This window comes from Ahaetulla prasina, chromosome 4, assembly GCF_028640845.1.
Source record: "Ahaetulla prasina isolate Xishuangbanna chromosome 4, ASM2864084v1, whole genome shotgun sequence".
Taxonomy (NCBI): Eukaryota; Metazoa; Chordata; class Lepidosauria; order Squamata; family Colubridae; genus Ahaetulla; species Ahaetulla prasina.
In genome coordinates this window covers 50,718,327-50,740,652 of record NC_080542.1, presented here as the reverse complement: position 1 = coordinate 50,740,652, position 22,326 = coordinate 50,718,327, and the positions used below count along the sequence as shown (strand labels likewise).

The 22,326-nt window shown below is 35.1% G+C and overlaps 1 protein-coding gene across 1 annotated transcript in view; it reads right to left on the bottom strand.

Annotated features, from left to right (window-relative positions):
• Window positions 1-291: 291 nt before the first annotated feature.
• LOC131198417 (protein TsetseEP-like) overlaps window positions 292-22,326 on the bottom strand; it is a 60,775-nt gene continuing 38,740 nt past the window's right edge. Inside the window, exons 4-11 of the mRNA XM_058183033.1 lie at window positions 21,901-21,943; window positions 19,041-19,180; window positions 17,636-17,674; window positions 15,247-15,387; window positions 14,424-14,468; window positions 12,548-12,592; window positions 3,253-3,294; window positions 292-427 (exon numbers count right to left, since the gene is read on the bottom strand). Coding sequence (XP_058039016.1) covers window positions 391-427; window positions 3,253-3,294; window positions 12,548-12,592; window positions 14,424-14,468; window positions 15,247-15,387; window positions 17,636-17,674; window positions 19,041-19,180; window positions 21,901-21,943 — 532 coding nt within the window. The 3' untranslated portion in view covers window positions 292-390. The remainder of the gene's footprint in view (window positions 428-3,252; window positions 3,295-12,547; window positions 12,593-14,423; window positions 14,469-15,246; window positions 15,388-17,635; window positions 17,675-19,040; window positions 19,181-21,900; window positions 21,944-22,326) is intronic.

Sequence of the window (22,326 nt, the reverse complement as noted above, 5' to 3'; positions counted from 1 at the left end):
TATACAGATTTTATCATTGGTAGCCACTAGGGCCATGAGTAATAAGAGCCTTAGCCCAACCCAATTGCAGTTGCTCCAGATGGGAGAATAGCTATTCTGAAATGTTTTTAAGCCTCGGGATAAGGATAACAATAAAAAGGTGCATGGAGAAATGTATTTAATAATAAAATATATAGCAATAAACAATGTTCTACATAAGTAGGATTAGAATGAATGAATAAAACTTTATTAGGGTCATCGACCAGCAATAGACATACAATAAATTAAAAATACTACTGACATTAATCGTGTATAATACCATCCTTGTTATGAAAATAGATGATCTCAACCATTAGGGTCACTTCCTAATTTCCATGCGTGGAGAACCGATAAGTATGTGAGTAAATAGGATTAGTCTTCTTCATCTTCCTCTCCTTCATCTGAATTTCTGTAGATATAAAAAGAATAAAAGATGATATTACAATGTGGTTATAGAACCACATAATTTTCTAATCAGTCTGTTCAACTTCGGTCTAGCTATTATTATTATAATTATCCAGTACCCTTATTCTCAGGTGCTTCTAAAGTAATATCCATATATTGAGGTGACATTATTTTTTTGAGAAGAGCAAGAATTTCAGCATTTCAGAGCTGCATTTCAACAACACTCTCATTGCCAGTTGCTTTAAGAGAAAAGGCCTCAGTAATCACCTATAGAATCTTCTCACAGTAGCTACTATGGTTCTGGTAGCATCACTTTCTATCTATGCTAAGGGAGAAGTGAAGCCCTAAGGTGAGCTGTAAGTTTCCAGAGGCCTCGTATTGGCCTTCCAACAAGACTGAGGAAAGAAATACTGAGTTCCGGCTTCTCTTTTTTGACATGTTTGAATGAAATTAATCAATAAATGTTAAATAAATGTTATAATCCACCTGGAATTACCAATATGTGAGTTGGGAAATTATATACATTTGTTTAATGAATAAATGAAATGAATGACTATTTCTATCTCCTGTAAACAAGCATCAGTGCTAAATAAAATATTTCAATGGGAAGAATACAATGGGTGCAACTAAAAAAGCAGGATACCGCTTATTCCTAGTAAACCAGTGTTTGGGAAGATTCTTATTGTGGCATCCAAATGTAAAGGTACTTAGGAGTAAAACACACTATATTCTCTGGGGTTCATCTGTGAATTGGTTATACAGATCAGGAAGCATATTCTTGTATCAAAACCAGAATTGTAACAAGCAGAATATTATCTTGCCTACTGAGATATTTTAACGAGTCCTTTGAGTTTCTGTTTGTTTTTCACTTCCTGCCCTTTCTCAACAATCCTGGAATCTTTTCCTGTATTTTGCCAATATAGCCTCATCCTGCACCTCACAGTACTTTCTGTCCTGAGTAGTACAGCTAATTATTAATAGTACTAGTATTGCAGGCTAACTCTTCCCACAACCAAAATTTATACCCTGACTGGCACAAGGCTGACTTACCATTTTCCCCTTCCAACAGTCAACATTAATCATCAAGAATCACTTAATGATGATCATAGGGTACAAATAAGCAATCAGGAAACAATATCAATATAAATCGTAAGGATACAAACAACAAAGTTACAGTCATATAGTCATACAGTCATACAGTCATAAGTATAAGGAGATGGGTTGTGGGAATGATGAGAAGATTAATAGTAGTGCAGACTTAGTAAATAGTTTGACAGTATTGAGGGAATTATTTGTTTTGCAGAGTGATGGCATTCAGGAAAAAACTGTTCTTGTGTCTAGTTGTTCTGGTGTGCAGTGCTCTATAGCGTCGTTTTGAGGGTAGCAGTTGAAACTATTTATGTCCAGGATGTGAGGGGTCTGTAAATATTTTCACAGCTCTCTTTTTGACTTGTAAAGTATACAGATCTTCAATGGAAGGCATGTTGGTAGCAATTGTTTTTTCTGCAGTTCTAATTATTTTCTGAAATCTGTGTCTGTTTTGTTGGGTTGCAGAACCAAACCTGACAGTTATAGACATATAGATGACAGACTCAATAATTCCTCTGTAGAACTGTATCAGAAGATCCTTAGGCAGTTTGAACTTTCTGAGTTAGCGCAGAAAAAACATTCTTTATTGTGCTTTTTTGATGATGTTTTTGATGTTAGCTGTCCATTTTAGATCTTGCGATATAGTAGAACCTAAAATTTGAAAGTCTCTACTGTTGATATTGTGTTGTGTAGTATTGTAAGAGGTGGAAGTATGGAAAGGTTTCTCCTAAAGTCTACCACCATTTCTATGGTTTTGAGTGTTCCAGATTGTTTATTATTCCATTTTTTATTATTATTTATTATTATATTATTCCAGATTGATTATTGAACTTTCTGAGGAGAAACATTGGACTTAAATATATTGTTTCTGGACTTGACTAAGAACAGGACTTATTAAAATAAGACAAGATTCTATATCGGGGGAAATGAGTGAGTTTTCAAGAAAAATGGTGTTGATGTTTCAGAGCATTAGGGGCACTATAACAAAGAATCATAATGAGATAAAGAACCTAATCAAGACATAAATGAGAAAATAGAAAATATGCTACAACTGAATAATGAATGAAGATCAAAGAACCCAGGAAAGACAGGAGACAGCAGAAAGAATAGAGGATAAGATAGAACAGACAAACCAGGAAACAAAGCAAGAAGATGAAAAGGAGAAGACAATAAATATAATAATGACTGATGAAATAAATCAAAGGAAACCTACTTTAAGAGATTTAAAAATGGAATCAGAGAACCTGGATGATACCTTTGAAAGGGGAATAGGGGTTTGGGTGGACACTCTGGAGCATTTCCATTTATAAAAAGAGCCACTTGTCCATAAGTTACTGCAGCTTTTCTGACTATTCCTCAAATATACAATCCAGTATAGGGGTAAATATAGGATCCAATTTGAATACAAATCAGATAGATAGAAAACTGATTGGAAATTACATCCACGTGTATTCAACAGAAACATACAATGAATATACACTGAAAGGAGCATCTGCTCCTTTTGTAATGGGGGTTTGGTACTCCAGAATGGGAAAAGGTAAAAAGTTGTTGCTCTTTTCTAGTTTTGTTGCTTCATTTTCCTATTTCCTACTAGAACTTTTTCTTTCCACTGTTGAACAGTGAAATAAGATGATGAGATTATGAGATGTTTTACACATTAAACATCCTATAATGCATTCTGAATCATTTCAAAAATTCTTAAAGAGAAATACTCCTGACTTGCACACTGAAGCTACTTACGTTTTCTTTGATGTACCTTCAGTCCCTTCTTCTTCTGAAGCCCTGGTTAAAAGAAAAATTAAAAGCAGAATTTGGGTATTGTTCTGGCAGCAGTTGAATATTATATCTTCACCTGGTCAGCTTTCCCTAGTCATTTATCTGTTTATTAATTTGATTTGTTACCACCCATCTTCTTCCTAAGTAAGCCTGGAAGGCTTACAGCATAAAAGATAAATATTTCTAAGATTATAAAAACGGCTCTAATCAAAGACAAAGTTATAATATAATATAATGTAATGTAATGTAATGTAATGTAATGTAATGTAATGTAATGTAATGTAATGTAATGTAATATAATATAATATAATATAATATAATATAATATAATATAATATATATCAGAATTGGAAGGAACCTTAGAGACCTTCTAGTTCAATCCCCTCCTTAGGCAGGAAACCCTAAACCACTTCAGACAAATGGTTATCCAATATCTTCTTAAAAACTTCCAGTGTTGGAGCATTTACAACTTCTGGAGGCAAGTTGTTCCACTGATTAATTGTTCTAACTGTCAGGAAATTTCTCCTTCGTGCTTCTCTCCTTGATTAGTTTCAACCCATTGCTTCTTGTCAGGTGCTTTGGAGAACAGCTTCATTCCCTCTTGTTTATGGCAGCCCCTGAGATATTGGAACACTGCTATCAGGTCTCCCCTAGTCCTTTTTTTTCATTACACTAGACATACCCAGTTCCTGCAACCATTCGTCATATATTTTAACTTCTAATTCCCTAATCATATTTTTTTTATTAAAGAGTTTTACCAAAAAAATTTCAATACATCCCATTCCCCTCCCCCCACCCATCTTCACCCCCAGACTTCCCAGAGCAAAATACAGGGTATAAGATCTAACAATCATAAGCTAAAATACACTAATTATCCATAAATTCCTATCCCTCCCCTATAACCTCAACTCTCCTTCTCCATAATAAAGAAAAAAAAGGAAATGTTCGTTCATAAGATATTTGATATTTCTTCATCCAATAATTGTTCTAATTGTAGTCGGTCCATCTTCTTCATTCCAGTATATTTTCTTGTGGGTATTCATTCAGGTACACTGAAGTTTCCACCACTTCCAGCAGTTCAGTACTTTTAACATCCATACCCAATAACATCAATTACTAAACATTATCTTCTTCTATTTTTTTTAATATAATCAATCAAACTTTAACATTTTATAAAATTTTCTCTCTTAACTTTTTAACTTATATAAAATTAACATTTAATCCAATTTTTTCCTCCCCCATATCTCCGTATCAATGAATTACCAAATATTTTATAACCATTTTGTCATATAAGCCTTAACCAATTCCATTTCTTTTTTCAATTTTACCCAACACTTTATATAACCCAACATCAGTTTTTGTCCAACATAACTAAATCCACCATATATAATAAAATAACATCAATATAATATATCTCCCACATTTAAGTTACAAATTAAGACATATACACCTCAATTTAATTTCCAAATACCATCTATAAAGCATTTTATATAAGAAGGAAAAAAAAATTCCCTTGAGTTTTATACTTATCTAATTAACTACTTACTAAAGCCAAATATAAATTATCCTTTCTACGTTTTATATCCAAAAATTTTGCTTGTGATTTACCCTTTCCCATAAAAAGGTGCTCTTTTCATTTGAATTGTTGCTTCTTTACTCCTTGTTCTTTACGTTTAGTAATTACAATCATTCTTTGCTCTTCCCCTGCTGCTTTCAACCTTTCTTCCTTAGTCACAGCCTCTACTTTAGATTGTATTTGCTTTGCTACCTTCTCACACTTTTTAACCACTTCCACTTCTCTTCCCATTTTAACTTCTAGCAGTGGTGGAGTTCCAGCCTTCAATACATTAGTATAAAAATCTCTTGCTTTAAACCACCGTATTAAGTTGGTATTTCTCTCCTGCATAATTTACTGTTAGTCCAGCTGGAACATCCCATCTAAACCATATCTGACGATTTCTAAATTCATCCATCAAAAAAGCAAACTCTTTCCTATTTTTTAAAATTTTTGAGGGAATTTCTTTTAGCACTAATACCTCTTGTCCTAATATTTAAGTTTTATTTTTATAAGAAGCTTGTAAAATCTCAGTCCTAATCTTCCTAATTGTAAAATAAATCACTACATTTCTTGGGAACTATCTTTCTCTTGCAACCCATGAATTAACACGATAGATTTGTTTCAATTTGCGTTTTAAGATCTACAGGTTTCTGTCCAATCAATCATCTGTGCAAAAACCTCTGCAAAGACATCTTTTAAATTATCTCGCTTATTTTCTTTCAAACCTCTCACTCTCAATGCAGATTCCATTAGTCTATATTGCAACAGAACTTGTTCTTCATCTGCAGTCTCTACCTTAGTCTGAAGCTCCTCTTTTTTATTTTTAAGTCCAAATTAACTTGATTAACTTCTTCAACTCTTTCATCCAGCTAATTTGTGTATTCAAGAAAACTTTTTTTTTCCTCAAAAAAGTTTTATTTTTACAATCATGTCGAACAACTCATTCAGTGTACAGTTATATACAATTAGTCGGGCCTGCCCAGTCACCACCCCACTTTTTAACACTCTTCCCTCTTTTACCTTCTTTTACTTTCCAGACCTTCCTCTCCTTCTCTTATCTACATCCTCTCCTCCCTCCACCCTACACCTTCCTTCTCCCTCTTCTACCCCTCTTCCTTCCTCTTCTCCTCTTTCCTACCTCCTACTCTCTCTTTTCTCCCTCCCCACCGTTCTAAAATTGGCAACTGGGCAGACCCGACCCTACATTAATTATATTTATACATCTTCAATAATCCCTGTACATTAACCATCACTCCATCTCTACCCTCAACCCCCCAATTCCCCTCCCCCCTCCCTCCCCCCCCCCCCCCCCACCTCCCCCCACAAAATGCAGGGTATCAAAACTAACAATCATAATCTAAAATAATTCCTAAATTATAATCTCTAGTCTCTCCACACTTAGTCACACTCTCAATTCCCCTCTCCTTCAGAAATATATCTAATACAAATTATTTCCTAAATTTACTCATATGCTATTTGATATTTTTTTATCTGATACTTATTTTGAATATAATCAATCCACATTTTCCATTCTAAAATATATTTTTCTTGTGTATAGTCTTTCAAGTAAGCAGAGATTTTTGCCATTTCTGCCAGATTTGATACTTTAAGTGTCCATTCTTCAATTGTAGGTAATTCTTCTTTCTTCCAATATTGAGCAATCAAAAGTCTTGCGGCTGTTATTAAGTTCAAAATCAATTTAGTCTCTATAGCTGTACAATCCATAATTATTCCTAGTAAAAAGAACTGCGGGGTAAACTTAATCTTCTTTTTCAAAATATTCTGCATGATCCACCATACTTTAATCCAAAATGCTTTAACTTTTTTACAAGTCCACCATATATGATAATAAGTGGCATCTTCACAATCACATCTCCAACATTTAGCCTGTACATTAGGATACATACATGACAATTTTTTGGGGTCTAAATGCCATCTATAAAACATCTTATAAAAATTTTCTCTCATATTTTGCGCTTGTGTAAATTTAACATTCCTCACCCAAATTCTTTCCCAAGTTTCCAACATTATTGGTTGCTGAAAATTTTGTGCCCACTTAATCATACAATCCTTAACCAATTCAGTCTCTGAGTCTATTTCTACTAATACATTATACAACCTCTTAATATGCTGTTGGCCTTGATCTCTCATTTGTTTTAACAAATTATCCTCAATTTGCTTAACACCTATTTTTTGATCTAATTTCCATCTAGCTTGTAATTGTCCATATTGGAACCATGTATAATTTTTCCCTTCTTCCCCCATCTTTTCTCTAGATTTTAATTGTAATTCCCCCTTTTCCATACAAAGAAGTTCTTTATAGGTAACTACCTCCATCTTTTGATATATATTTATATTTTCTATCATGTGTCTCGGGATTGCCCATATTGGAATCTTTCCATCTAATTATATTGATATTCCCTCCAAACCCTCAATAATGCATTTCTAATTATATTATTTTTAAATATTTTATCTACTTTCTTATCATATAATAAATAGGCATGCCACCCATATAACAAACCATAACCTTCTATATTCAAAACTCTTTCCTCAGTTAAATTAATCCAATCAGTAATTAATGATAAGACAACTGCTTCATAATACAATTTTAAATTAGGCATTTTAAGACCCCCTTTCCCTTATATCCTGCATTATTTTAATTTTATTCTTGGTTTTTGCCCATCCATACAAATTTACTAATCCCTTTTGCCATTCCTGTAATTTAATATCATTCTTAAGCACCGTATCATTTGAAACAAAAATAAAACCTGGGCAAAACATTCATTTTATAGCCGCTATTCTTCCCAGCAAAGATAGTTGTAACTTCTTCCAACTCTCCATTTCTTTCCATACCTTCTGCCACAATACCTCATAATTATTTTGTATAATTTAACATTTGAAGCTGTAATATATATTCCTAAATATTTAACCTTTTAACGATTTCAAAACCTGTAGTTCTTTCTAACTCTTCTTTTGTTGTATATTCATATTTTTAGTTATCATCTTTGTCTTTTGCTGATTCACCTTAAATCCAGATACTTTACCATACTGACCAATTATATCTTTTAAACCAGTTACTGAGTATATTGGTTGAGATACAGTAACAACCAGGTCATCTGCAAAAGCTCTTAATCTGTAATCTTGATGTTTAACTCTAATTCCCTTTATTCGATCGGAACCAAGTATTTTATTCAGAAGAATTTCTAAAGTTAAAATAAAATGTAATGGGGACAAGGGACATCCCTGTCTCGTCCCTTTCCCAATTTTAAAAGTTTCTGTTAACCCACCATTTACTATTATTTGTGCTGTTTGCTTCTGATATATTGCTTTAATTGCATGGATAAAATAATCCCCAAATTGCATTTTTTCTATTACTTTAAACAAAAACTGCCAATCCAATCTATCAAAAGCTTTTTCAGCATCCAAAAAAAGGAATGCCGCTGATACTTGGTTGTTTCGTTCCAAATATTCAAGTAAATTTACGATTTGCCTCACATTATATCTCATCTGCCTACCCTTAATAAATCCTGACTGATCATTATGAATTATTTGATTCATCACTGGCATTAATCTATTAGCAAGTATCTTGGTAAATATCTTGTAATCAGTATTTAAAAGTGATATAGGCCTATAATTCTCTGCTTTAATACCATCTCGATCTTCCTTCGGTATTAACGAAATAAAGGCTGTCCTCCATGAAGGGGGAACATCTCCTCCCATTTGAATTTTATTAAATAACTCTTTAAGTGGTTCAACCATCTCATTTTGTAAATTTTTATAATAAACAGCTGTTAAACCATCTGTTCCTGGTGCTTTACCGATTTTAAGTTGTTTAATTGCTAACAAAATTTCCTCTGAAGTAATTAATTGATTCAGTTCTTCTCTTTGGTTTTCTGTAAGCTCACAAATATTTTGTTGTTGTAAATATCTTTCTATCTCTGTATCATCAATCATATCCCTAGAATATAACTTACTATAATACTCTAAAAATGCTTTTTTAATCAAGTTCTTTTGATAAACTTCCTTACCCCTATATTCTATTTTATCAATCGTTCGTGATTTCTGTTTTTTCCTTATTAAATAGGCAAGCCATCTTCCTGGCTTATTGGCATTATTAAACGTATTATGTTTTACATATTGTAAATTAATTGCTACTTGATCTGCCATCAACATATTAAACTGACCTCTTAATATATTTATTGATTCTTTTATTTTACTATTTCCTGGGCTATTTATCAATAATTGTTCTTTCTTTTAATTTCCTCTTCCAGTTCCTTTTTCTTTCTGCAATTTATTTTGTATTTAATATTCATTTGTATAAGATTTCCTCTCATATAAGCCTTACTGGAGTCCCAAATCATCTCTATAGATGTCTCTTTTTCATATTCATAATAAAAAATTCTTTCATTTGCTTTTTACATTCATTTACATTTTGTTCATATTTAAAGAAATTCTCATTCAACCTCCATGATCTCCTAGCCTCCTTTTCCCGATCAAATTCAATCCAAACCAGACTATGATCAGATAGAGTTCTTGAACAAATCTTAGTCTTCTTCACTCTAGAATACAAATCATTAGTAATCAAAATAAAATCAATCCTCGAAAATGATTGGTGCCTGTCAGAAAAGAAGGTAAAATCCCTCTCTTCTGTATTATGTTCTCTCCAAATATCTCTTAATTCCAAGTCCTCCATCATTTCAAAAAAAGCCTTTGGTAATTTCACCCGGCTTGATATCTTCCTTAAACTTTTTTTGTCTTTTTGAGTATCCAACACACCATTCCAATCACCCATTAATATATATGATTTATAATCCCAAAATACTATTCTTTTATGTAAAAACTTGAAAAAATTTTCTTGTTGTTGATTCGGAGCATAAACTCCTATTAATAACGTCTTCTTTCCCTCCAACAAAAGTTCAATAGCAATGTATCTTCCTTGCTTATCCACCTCAATTAATTTTGCTGATATATCCTTCTTTATATATATAACTAAACCATTTTTTCTCCAAAGAGGAGGCAACAAAATGTACTCCCAGTTTTGAATTTATCAAATATTTCTGGTCTAAAGATCTAATATGTGTTTCTTGTAAACAGGTAATGTCATTTTAAATTGTTTCAAATAATGAAATACTTTCCTTCTCTTCTGGTGAATTCAAACCATTAACATTCCAAGATAATAGTTTAATTGCCATTATCGGCCAAAGGAAACTTTTGGAACACTAGCCGCAGATCACATTTTGCTTTAGGCCTTGCTCCTCCACTGTTTCCGTTGTAGTAGTTGCCAGTTGTTGTTGTGCCTTCATCTCTTGTTCCTTGCGTTTAGCAGCAGCTCTTGTCAGCCTTTGTTCTTTTGAATCTGAACCCGTCGAGGTATTTCCAACACTTGTAATAAATCTTCTTCCATCACAATCTGTTCTTGTACCTGCTTCACTTCTCTTTCCTTCACTTCAGTCTCCTTTCTTCTAGCTTCCAATGGAGAAGACTTCCAACTTTAATGCCTCAACATAAAATTCTCTTGCTTTTCCAACTGTATTGAGACGATGTACTTTCCTGCATAATATACTATTATACCAGTTGGAATATCCCATCTATATTCAATCTGACGTTTTTAAGTTCATTCACCAGGAAGGCAAATTCCTTCCTAGCCCTTAACATTTTGGTGGAATTTCCTTTAATATTAAAATATCTTGACCAGCAATCTGAATCTTCTCCCCCTTATATGAGGCTTGCAAAATCTGATTTCTCACTGTTCTATTTGTAAAATAAATAACAACATCCCTTGGCAACTTTTTTTGCCTTGCTATCCAAGAATTCACACGATATATTTTATCAATTTGATAAGCCACATCTGCTGGACGAGCTGCTAATATCTCAGCAAATACTTCAGAAAAAATTTCCCTTAAATCCTCTTCTTTATTCTCTTTCAGACCACGAATTTTTAGAGCAAATTTCATATTTCTATATTGTATTAAAACTATTTCATCATCTGTTTTTTCCATTTTACTTTGAAATTCAGCCATTTTATTTTCTAATTTTGAATTATGTTGCTTAATTTCTTCAACCTCCTCTTCCAATAAAATCACATTTGTTGCCAAACTTTGTACTGCAATTACAAATCCTTCCTTAACTTCTTTATTTCCCACTTGAATTTCTGATATCTGCTCTTTCATTTCAGACATCTCATCAGTTATTACTTTAAATTTTTCTTGCATAAAGTCTTTTAAATTCTCTTGTACCGCCTCTAAGTTCAATGTTCTAGTCTCCACTGTATGAGCTGGAGAGGCACCAGCTGATGAGATTCCAGAGCCCTTTGTTACAGTAGACTGTAATTGTTTGGCTGCCATCTTCTATAAAATTATTTATTTATTTCCAACTTAATATTCAGTTTAAATCTTCTTAACCTCTGAGAAACACAGACTTTTAAAGCAATATTTAAAAATCTCCCCTAGATTCTATCAGCAGGCAGCAAAGAGTTAAAGAGTTAAAGTAGCAAATAACATGCAGTTTACCGGCAGACAGCAAAGGCTAAGTATCACTTTCACTTTCCGCTCATTAACTTGTTAACAATTCGCCTCCATTTTCTTGCTGTTTTCAAGCTTGTTACAAAGTAACGGGGAATTGGCTTGGCTACTTGCATAAAGTTCTCCCACTTTCGTTCTGTCCGGTATAATCCTTTATTATCCAAAATAAATCTCGGTGTTTGGTCGTGGTGATTGGTTCCGCCAAAGCAGAAAAATCCTCGGATCTGGAGCACTTCGGGTTGCTGGAGGGAACTTAAGCCACAATTCCTTGACTGATGGGGCCTGAAGCTTGCCTCCTCTGCTGATGTGAATGGTGTGGGCTAGCCTCAATGGGGCGAGACTCTTCCTCAAGTAACCTGGATTTATTCCATGCAGGGCTTTAAGGATAATAACCAACTCTTTGAATTGCACCCAGAAGCAAACCAGCAACCAGGGCAGCTCTTAGAGCAGTGATGTAACATGGGCCACTCTAGGAGCCTCAAGAACCGCCTGTGTTGCAGCAGTTCTCTGCATCAGTTATTGCTTGTATGTAAGCTTGCTTTTTTCTTCATGCACTAGAAATACTATTTGACTCCTTTCCTTCCAAATGCTTATGACTTGCTTTTCTTTGTCTCATGAGGATTTTATTTTATTTTTATTTTATTTTATCAGTAAGAAGGTTCTCTTTCATCTCACATTGTGGTTTCTTCTGCTTGGGCCTAGAGGACAGTCAACCCCATATTTAAGCCTGCACTCAGCTAGAAACTCTCATTTGGGTTTGGGGAGTGGGGCAGTCTGGAAAAAATGCTGCTTTTTGCCTTGTCATTTCAACCAGGTTAGTGAGTGCTAGAACTAGGAGGCATCCTCTGCTTCCCCCAATTTGAATTTTTAATTCTGAATGCTCTTAGAATCTGAAATGTGTTCGCCTACTAAAAAATAAACCCTTTATTGTTCCAGATTATTTCATACTATTACAGTACAGGAGAAATTAGGGTGTTACAATTCTGTGTGCAGTGTATTTTATACTTAGTTTATATATGCAAAGGTTGTTAGGTGTGTAAAGTTATTGATTTTAATAATGATGAAACTGCAATAGTAACAGTACAAATTAGATGTTTTAAACAAACACATTACTTAGAAATAAGTTGGAGGAAAAAAGTTCTAAGTTAAAGAACAGCCCTTGACAGACTGTATTACTCACTCAGTCTTTGGAGTGGTTTCACTAGTGGGCGTCTCTTTTTCAGACCTGACAAAGAACAGACAAACATTTTAGCAGAATAGAAGTTAAAAAGAATTTTGCTCTAGCTAACAATTATATAAAAATAATTTATATTTATAAATTTATATTATATAAAATATAATATAATATTATAAATTTACATTATATAAAACAATTTATAAAAAAATTTATAAAACAATTTATATTGTTTTATTTATATTGTTTATATTTAACACTTATTATATTTATATAAATATTTATATAAATTATTATATATTTCTATAAATTAATATATTTAACAATTTATATTGTTTTATTTGTTTCCTGGTATGATTTGATTGCTTATGAGTAACCTATGACTATTAGTGTTGCATTTTGTGATTCTTGATGAATGTACCGTATTTTTCGGAGTATAAAATGCCCCTTTTTCCCCAAAAAAAGAGGGTGAGAATCTGGGTGCGTCTTATACTTTGAATGTATCCCGACCCAGCTTCTCAAACGGAGGTTTCAAAGGCTGAAAAAAGCATCAGAAATGGAGCTTCAAAAAAAAAGCCCCAATTGAGTTTCACGGAGCTTAGAAAAAAGCCCCAAACAGAGCTTCAGAGGCTTTTTTGCTGAAGCTCTGTTTCATAGCTTCAGAGGCTTTCAGAGTCTTGGAGTCTTCATGTCAAATGATCTAAGTGCCAAAGCCCACTGCAACTACATAGCAAAAAAAGCTCTAAGAGTTGTAAACCTAATTTTGCGTAGCTTCTTTTCCAAAAACACCACACTACTAACCAGAGCATATAAAACATTTGCTAGACCAATTCTAGAATACAGCTCACCTGTTTGGAACCCTCACCACATCTCTGACATCAATACAATTGAACGTGTCCAGAAATATTTTACAAGAAGAGTTCTCCATTCCTCTGAAAACAACAAAATACCTTATCCCACTAGACTTGAAATCCTAGGCTTAGAAAACTTGGAACTCCGTCGCCTTCGACAAGACCTAAGTTTAACTCACAGAATCATCTATTGTAATGTCCTTCCTGTCAAAGACTACTTCAACTTTAATTGCAATAATACAAGGGCAACCAATAGATTTAAACTTAATGTAAACCGCTTTAATCTAGATTGCAGAAAATATGACTTCTGCAACAGAATCATCAGTGCTTGGAATACTTTACCTGACTCTGTGGTCTCTTCCCATAATCCTAAAAGCTTTAACCAAAAACTTTCTACTATTGACCTCACCCCATTCCTAAGAGGACCATAAGGGGCGTGCATAAGCGCACAAACGTGCCTACCGTTCCTGTCCTATTGTTTTTCTTTTCTTCTTCCTATATATGTTTATATGTGTATATACTATATAATCTTTTTGTATGATGTTGTGACAAAATAAATAAAATAAATAAAAAATAAATAAAAGAGGCAGAAAAAAAAAAGCCAAAAAAAGAGAGCAAGGCACAGAGCTAACAACCAAGGAACCTGTTGCTAAAATTCACCTCTGGGAAGAACTGATTGGGGGTATTCCGGGAGGCCAATACACCTGCCAATCAGCCTTTTTCTTATTTTCCTCCCCAAAAACTAAGGTGCATCTTATAGTCCAGTGCGTCTTATACTCCAAAAAATACGGTATTCTATTTTAGTTTTTTTTATGTACACTGAAAGCATATGCACCAAAGACAAATTCCTTATGTGTCCAATCACACTTGACCAATAAAAAATTCTATTCTATTCTATTCTATTCTATTCTATTCTATTCTATTCTATTCTATTCTATTCTATTCTATTCTATTCTATTCTATTCTATTCCCAGGAAATATCTTGGAGGAAAAAGGTTAAATAACAATCCTTGAGAGGCTCTACTACTCACTCAGTCGTTGGTGAGGTTACAGTAGTGGTTGTTTCTTTTTCAGACCTGACAACGAAGAGGAAGGTGGTTTAAGAGGAAGACAAGTTAAAAAGAACTCTGCTACAACTGAGATTGCATCCTTCCTACGAACACATTATTCTGGGAAGGATAATGGCTCATTTCTTTTCAAACTTCTTAAAATGCAAGGAAATTTTAGACTGGATTTTCTCAACCTTGGGAACTTTAAGATGTTAATATTAAGCATGGCTGGATAGGGAATTTTGGGAGTTGACATCCACTCATCTTAAAGGTTCTGTGATTGAGAAACATGCTGTAGATAAATTATCTTCTGGAATGTGGCTGCCAGGAGCGCCAATCTATTGGAGATTTTTTCCCCCTCTTGAGCAAATTAAACTAAATATTGTTCCATCCCAATTTGTTTGCCTATAGATAGGGCTAGGAATTTCGAGTGGCCTTTCTTAATATACCAACTATAAAACACAATCAGTTTATATGAATATGATTAAGAATTCAATAGCAATAGCACTTAGACGTATATACTGCTTCGTAATGCTTTACAGAGTCAGGTTTACAGAATCAGCATATTGCACCAACAATCCAAATCCTCATTTTAATGACACTGGAAGGATGGAAGGCTGAGTCAATCTTGAGCCAGTCAGGATTGAACTCCTGGCAGTGAGCAGTTGACTTAGCCTGCAATACTACATTCTAACCACTGTGCAACCATGGCTCTTTCATAAACTGAATGAATTAGAATCTAGGGGTGGATCTACCTTCAAGTAAAAGAATACTATCCCATACATGTAACTCTACAGATACTCACAGTTTCTTCGAACTGGCCTTTTTAACAGGCTCTGGAGCTGGAGCTGGAGCGGGAACAGGAGCTGGAGCTGGAGTTGGAGCTGGAGCTGGAGTCGGAGCTGGAGGTTCAGTTGCTGCTGATGGGGGTGGTAGTATTATCTCCCTAAGAAGACAAACAGAAACAGAAATTAATCCAAGTTTAAATAGTCAATAAAAAACAAAATTGTGATCTTTTATTTCTTTATGTGAACCCAAAATTTCATAATTTCTCTAAAGGTAGCAACAATTGTGGTATTTACTCATAAGAATCCTAAAATGGTTTTGATGCAAAACCCAGGACTCACCTTTGTTGAATTTGACATCTAGCTTTTCCAACATGTCTAAGCAGACTCTTCGAGCTTTTTTCAAGCCTTTGGTTCTTATATACATTTATTTATTTTATGTATTCTCATTCTGCTTCAACTTGTTGATTCATAGTTGAGAGTGTGACTGAAAGGATAACTGGGTTAAACTGTTGGACCAGGTGTTGGGAGAGCCACGTTCAAATCTCCACAAATGTCATGAAACCATCCAAGTAATTTGGAGCCAGTCAGTTCTTGAGATAAATCTACCTCACAGCTTTGCTGCTGTAAAATGAGTGGGAACTCCCCTATATCTTGAGTCCACAGGAAAAGAAATGGTAAAACATATACCCAGCAAATAAGAACATAAACAAATATGTCTCTAACTTTGGTATTAGAAGTGGATTAGCTTTCTGGAAACCCAGTGGTTCAGGTCTCTTCTATGCCTCGAGAAACAGGCATAGAACAGGACAGGTTGCAACAGAATAACAAATTAATTTTAGCTAATGTAAAATTTGTATGTGTCCTTGAACAAAATAGAATCTGATCCCAACATAAAGAACTTCTATTGCAGTTCTTTTAATGCCTTAAAGCTCTAAGGCTTTAAAGGCACATTTAAAAGCACATCTTAAAGGCACAATTGTTTGTTTAATTGGTTCTGCACCCATATGGCATTCTTGCTCTAAGTTAACCAGTTTTGAAGGATTTACATAAATATTTTGGTGGATTTATTTATTTAACTATGATTGTTGTGTGCATCCCTTTATATCAATGTTGACTTCTGGCAAATGTCTGGACTGTCCCTGCAGTTTTCGTGGAAAGATTTCAGAAATGGTTTGCTATTGCCTCCTTCCTCGGGCTGAGAGAGTGACTGACCCAAGGTCACCGTCCTAGGTTTAATGCCCAAGGTGAGACCAGAACTCACCATCTCCTGGTTTCTAGCCTGGTACCTAAACCACTGCAACAACTGGGTCTTTATTAAGTGTAGCTGTTTCTAAAGTATTATTGAATTATATCTCCACTTTTGGATTGCTAAAATATGAGGAAAATGTAGTTACGTTTGAAAAATAAAATACATTATATATATATTTGTTGTTGTAGGTTTTCATGGGTATATGTATGCAGGTTTTGGTATGTTCGGGTCTTTTCCCGTGTAAGATTGAAAATATTTAGGCAACGTTTTGATGAGATCTCACTCATCATCTTCAGGCTGGAGTTTTTTTGGCTTTATGTGAGCAAAGTGTGGATTTTAACTGCTCTTTCTCTATAAATACTGGTGGGGAGGTGTTTTTTGAATTGCTGGCCTAGCTGTTGCAAGCTGATTGGTTGGCTGTATTACTAATTGGTTAATGGGGTTTATGTGTTTCTGTTTATGTGTTATTATGTTTTTGTGGGAAGTAGTATTTTGGGTCCTGGTCTTGTTCCGAATTCAAGGTCCTGTCGTGTGTTGGTGTCAATTTTTATAGCTGGGATTCGTTTCTTGACTAGGGCTAGTTTCCAGATGTTTGGTAAGCGGGAGGTATCATCACGTTTATTCATGTTATGGGGGTGTTTCTCTATTTCTATGGCTTCCATAATTATTCTCTTGTGGTAATGTTCAGTTTTGGAGATTAATTTGGTTCAAAATCAATGTCATGTCCTGTTGCTTTAAGGCAGTGGTGGGATTCAGCCAGTTCGCACCACTTCAGGAGAACCGGTTGTTAACTTTCTGAGCAGTGTGGCAAACTGGTCATTGGAAGAAATCATTAGGGCAGAGAATCGGTTGTTAAATTACTTGAATCCTACCACTGCTTTAAGATGTTGGGAAAGAGATGAAGTTTTTTCTTCTTTTCTGACTGCAATCTTGTGTTCTGCTATGCGTGCATTTATTCTCCTATTAGTTTGTCCAATGTATGTTGCTGTGCAGATTTTGCAAGACTCCTTTATATATATATATATAAAATTTAAAAATTCAATGAAATTTTCTAATAATTTCATTTCAACAAAAATGCAGAAGAATTGCTGTGGTGCTCTAAATTTTAAATAGGAAAACAACATTTGTAATAGTTTTGTAGTACATTAGTAACTCACGTTATTTCCACAGGAAAAGACTCAGGTATTTCTGGTGATCTAATAAAGAGCAGAAATTACAGTGTTTGATGTTCAACAATAAGATCTAAGATATATTTTTTTTTGTAATTTGTATAATTTGCTCTTCATGTACAGCTTTTGTACATGACAGTTGTAAACAAACCTATTTTCAAAACAATATTACACACATGGGTCCTGCAGTGGTCTATGCCCATGTTTAGAGAAAATAGCCATTGCCAGAAAAGCTAACTGGTGTCCGCAGCAAACTACAGAAGCAGTATATCCAAATTTTGCAGTCAACAACGGCAACATCTGCAATTGCACACATTTTTCATGCTTGCAGATATGTTGTGGCTTTTTTCAGTGGAAGAAAAAAATAAGCATTTCTGTGGAATGCCAAACTTTTACCTCTATAAGAAATATTTGTATGGCTACCTATCTTAAACAAAATTCTGGGTAGTAATAACAATAAAATTAAAAAATCATAAAATGAAACAAACCATAATATGAAAACAAAAACCAGGTTCCGCATTCATGCCTTTGGGCAGTTTCACCACCAGCTTCAGATATTCTTTTTCCATCCTTGCACCTGGATTTGCTGAATCTTTTTTTGGGGGGGTGCTCCATAAGGTAGGGACAGCCATAGAAAAAGGCCCACCTCCGAGCTCCCACTAGATGGCAAGACTTCAGGAAAGCAGCTGAAGCGTACCTACCCTATCCAATCTGGTAGGAAGGGCAGATACTATCAGGGAAAAGCAATCCTGCAAATTTCCTGATCCTTGCCGTGTAAGGATTTAAAGATGACAACCAGGAGTTTGAATTACACCCAAAAGAAAACTTGGAGCCAACACAGTTCATACAACAGAGGTGTAAGATTGGCAAACGTAGGGCTGCATGTGCCATTGTTTTTGGGACCAGTTGTAGCTTCTGAGTTGCCTTCAAGGGCAGTTGAAGTGATATTCAAGGACAGCCCCATGTAAAGCGCATTGTAATGATCTCATTTTGGACAAAACCAAATTCATTCCAAGAATTTTGTAATAAAAAATATAAAGATGTTCTCTAAGTTGCAGAATAGGATGATTCCCTCTCTAGTTTTATATTGCCCAGTGCCCAGTGGAATTCACTGGAGATTGCAATTTCATTTGGAAGAGTCAGCAGTTAAAGGAAGCCAGCTGTCAAAGAACACGGTGGCTGGACACTATCAACGCCTGACATCAATCAGAGCAGACAAAAACTCAAGGAATTACTTCAAGATAGGAAGATGTGGCAATAGGAAGACCTGGTCCATAGAATTGCCAAGAATTGGACATGATTAAATGCATCCCCCTCCTCCTCCTCCTCCTCATGGGTTGTGAATTTCTTTCTTGTAATGTGTGCCAAAGGGGAAAATAGAAAGGAAAAATACCTTGCACTTTCAGGACTTAATATCACTTCCTCTTTGGAGGATTCTTCAATATGAGATTGAGCACTGGTGTATTTTTTCCATTCTTCATCAAGATACATTTCCTTAAGCCAAGGAGGCTTGTTGAAAGAAGATGGTGAAGTCTAAGTATGAGGAAAGGATGTGAACAAATGATAAAAGTTCAGTCTGAGATTGTAATGTTTGTGTTGCATTATCATATTTATATCTCAGATTCAAATTCCAGATCCTGGAATGGAGGTTCTTCCTGAACAAATATGTGGCTAGCAAATTAGAACTTAACTGTGGACTTCTAATTAGGTCATGAGTTTTAGCTCCCTCTTTATCTATGATAGAGAATTCTGGAATGTATTTTGTACTTCTGCTAATTAGTGTTAATCGCCAGTAACATTAGTAGTTAGCTGCAATTAAAAAAGTATTAGCATCCCTAAACTTTGCAAGTGTTGTTATGCTTAATATATTATTATTTTGGATTTAATTATGATGTATGAAATAAATGTATGCCTTAATGTTGTATGGAAATAAGACTTTTATCAATTCATCTGGTCGATACAATTCTGGTTTGAATTGTCACTATTATTCTTATGGAATCTTTTCAAAAGACCAATCTTGCTTCATGCATTCTATCTCCCACATTAATGGATTTGACAGAGCTGGAAAAGATGCTTGCAAAATCTTCCAAAGCCATGTTTGTTCCTCTTTGCTATATTTAATAAGTCACAAATGGTTGTAGCAAAACTTTTCTCCTGAAAAGATGCATTAAGAATAATGATAAATACACAAAATACATAAAAATGTAAGATATGGTTTCCACATTTGATTCAATACACTTCACACATTCAGATTTTCCCTTCAGGTTTTGTGAATCCGGCCATTCTGATTTATTCCATAAATAATTTTCTGGTCATCCATAGTTTGGTACAATGTGGGAACTATGTCATAAAATTCTTCAAAATAGTTCAAAATGTTTTTTTTTTACCTAAAAACTATAGTATATATTTGGACATTTCAAAATGTTAGTTATCTAGAAATTACAGGTACAGGACACGCTGAGCTCCAGACCATTGACTATTACAATGGCTTTCTTCTCATTCTACAGAGAGAAGCTAGAGTGGCTCTGAATTACTTCTACTTGAGCAGAAAATAAGGATGCCCACTATTCCTGAAGGCAACTGATTGGCTTACAGGATCTAGAAGAAATGGTGAGAAGCGGAGAAACTGGCAAATTCAGGAGGAATGGCTGGAGAGCTGCCATCTTTATCCATAGTACTGTCAATATGGAGTGATTATCCTGCCTGTCTTAAATGACTTTAAAACTCAATGAGTGACTTTAAAACAGGAAAGCTACTGTATTTTTTGAAGTATAAGGCGGACATTAGTTTTTTGGGAGGAAAAAAAGAAAAATATAATTCTGCCTCTGCCTCCCAGCATCCATTGGTATTCATCTGGCTAGTGTCCTTGCTGCAAAGAGCAAACAGCCATGTCGTAGGCACATTATCGTAGCCTGATTCAGTATGAGCAGCTGATTAGTGGTTGGATTGGCCTCCCAGTATACCACCAATCAGCTCTTCCAGGCTGTGGGGATAGCCACAGCCCATCGCGGCCTACACATATTGCATTTTTGGCCTCTGCATGTCGTGTTTTCAGCCTCTGCACACTCCATTTTAGACCCATTCCAGGCTGCAGGGATCACCACAGCACATCGCTGCCGATCACCCCCTCTATGTGTCACGTTTTCAGCCTTCACATATCATGTTTTGGCCTCCACGTGTCACGTTTTTGGCCTTTGCACACTCTGTTTTTGGCCTCTGACCATCTCATTTTTGGCCGGTTTTTAGCAGAGGCCAAAAACAGGGTGTATGGAGGCCAAAAATGCGACCTGCGGAGGTTGAAAACACAATGCACAGAGGTGGCAATTGGTGGCGATGTGCTATGGCGATCCCCACAGCCTGAACCAGGACTAAAATGGAGTGTGCAAAGGCTGAAAATGCGACATGTGTTGGCTGAAAATGGCCGAAGGGTGGGGCCTGGTGGGTGGGCAGGGCTTGGCAACATTCATATAAAACACACAGACATTTCCATCCACTTTTGGTGGGGGAGGAGTGCAATTTATACTCTGAAAAGTATGGTACATTTAGAGAGATAGCTAGAGACTTCAGTTACCAAGCACAAGCCAACCTATGTTAAGCACTGCAACCCAATCCTGAAGCTTATTTAATCAGAAGAAAACCTCATTGAGTTTAATATACTCCCAAAATGAATTAAACAAACTTAAGTAACCATCCAACTCACACAAGTGATTCCAGGCAGCTTTCAAAATTTTTAAAAATCCACCATTCAGTGACACCTTAATTTTTATTTTTATTATATCATCATCATCATCACAGTCAGCCAGATGTTCAGACTGGATTTGACATTTTTGTTTACCTATCGAGTCTTAACCAAGGAGCTGGGTAAGCATATCTGGACATTTGATGGGGTTACAAATATCATCGCAGGATGGAAGCAGCTCCAAGTAAAGCTGCCTTCTGTAATTGACTGATGGCAAATTTGTCAATGCCAATGATGGTGTTCAAGTGGCGCTCCAGTGTTTTGGGACTGCACCCAAAGTGCTTATTACTAGTTTACTACCCTTGCTTGCCTTTGCCATAGTGGTTCTATTTCTATTTGTAGTTCTTTGTATTTCGTTATCTTCCCCATCATCATCATCATCATCATCGTCATTATTCAGGCTTTCCTGAGCCACATCTGTAATACTTATGGGAATGTGAAGCCATGTTTTTCAGATCCAATAAGAAAATTGAATATAGCTGGATCATCAGTGGTTGCTTCTGCATTTACATACCTGTTTTTCAGGTGTATCTTCCTTCTGCCTATCCAGAAATGCCCTTAAAGAAAACAGTTAAAAAGAAAAATAGTGAGATCTTAGAATGGATAAAGCCCTTTTGACAATGTTCAAACCAAATATGGCATCCATTTCATGAAATATGGCATCCATGGAGGAGTATACAAACTCTTATCATTTAATGAAAGATGTATATATTTCCATTTCTCAAAATGGACTTAAAAGGCTTTTCAGGCACAAGACTCTTTTGTGCATCTACAAGCTATAACCAAGCAGCAGAAGCCTTAATTGCCTCTTATGCTGAAACATACACTTGCAATTGTCTCCAAAGTTTTAAGAGTACACATTGCAGGTAACCACATAACTCTTTGGAGTTTTACTTATTTTTGGCTTTGTTAGCATGCATGTCATCGTGGAAATCTGAAC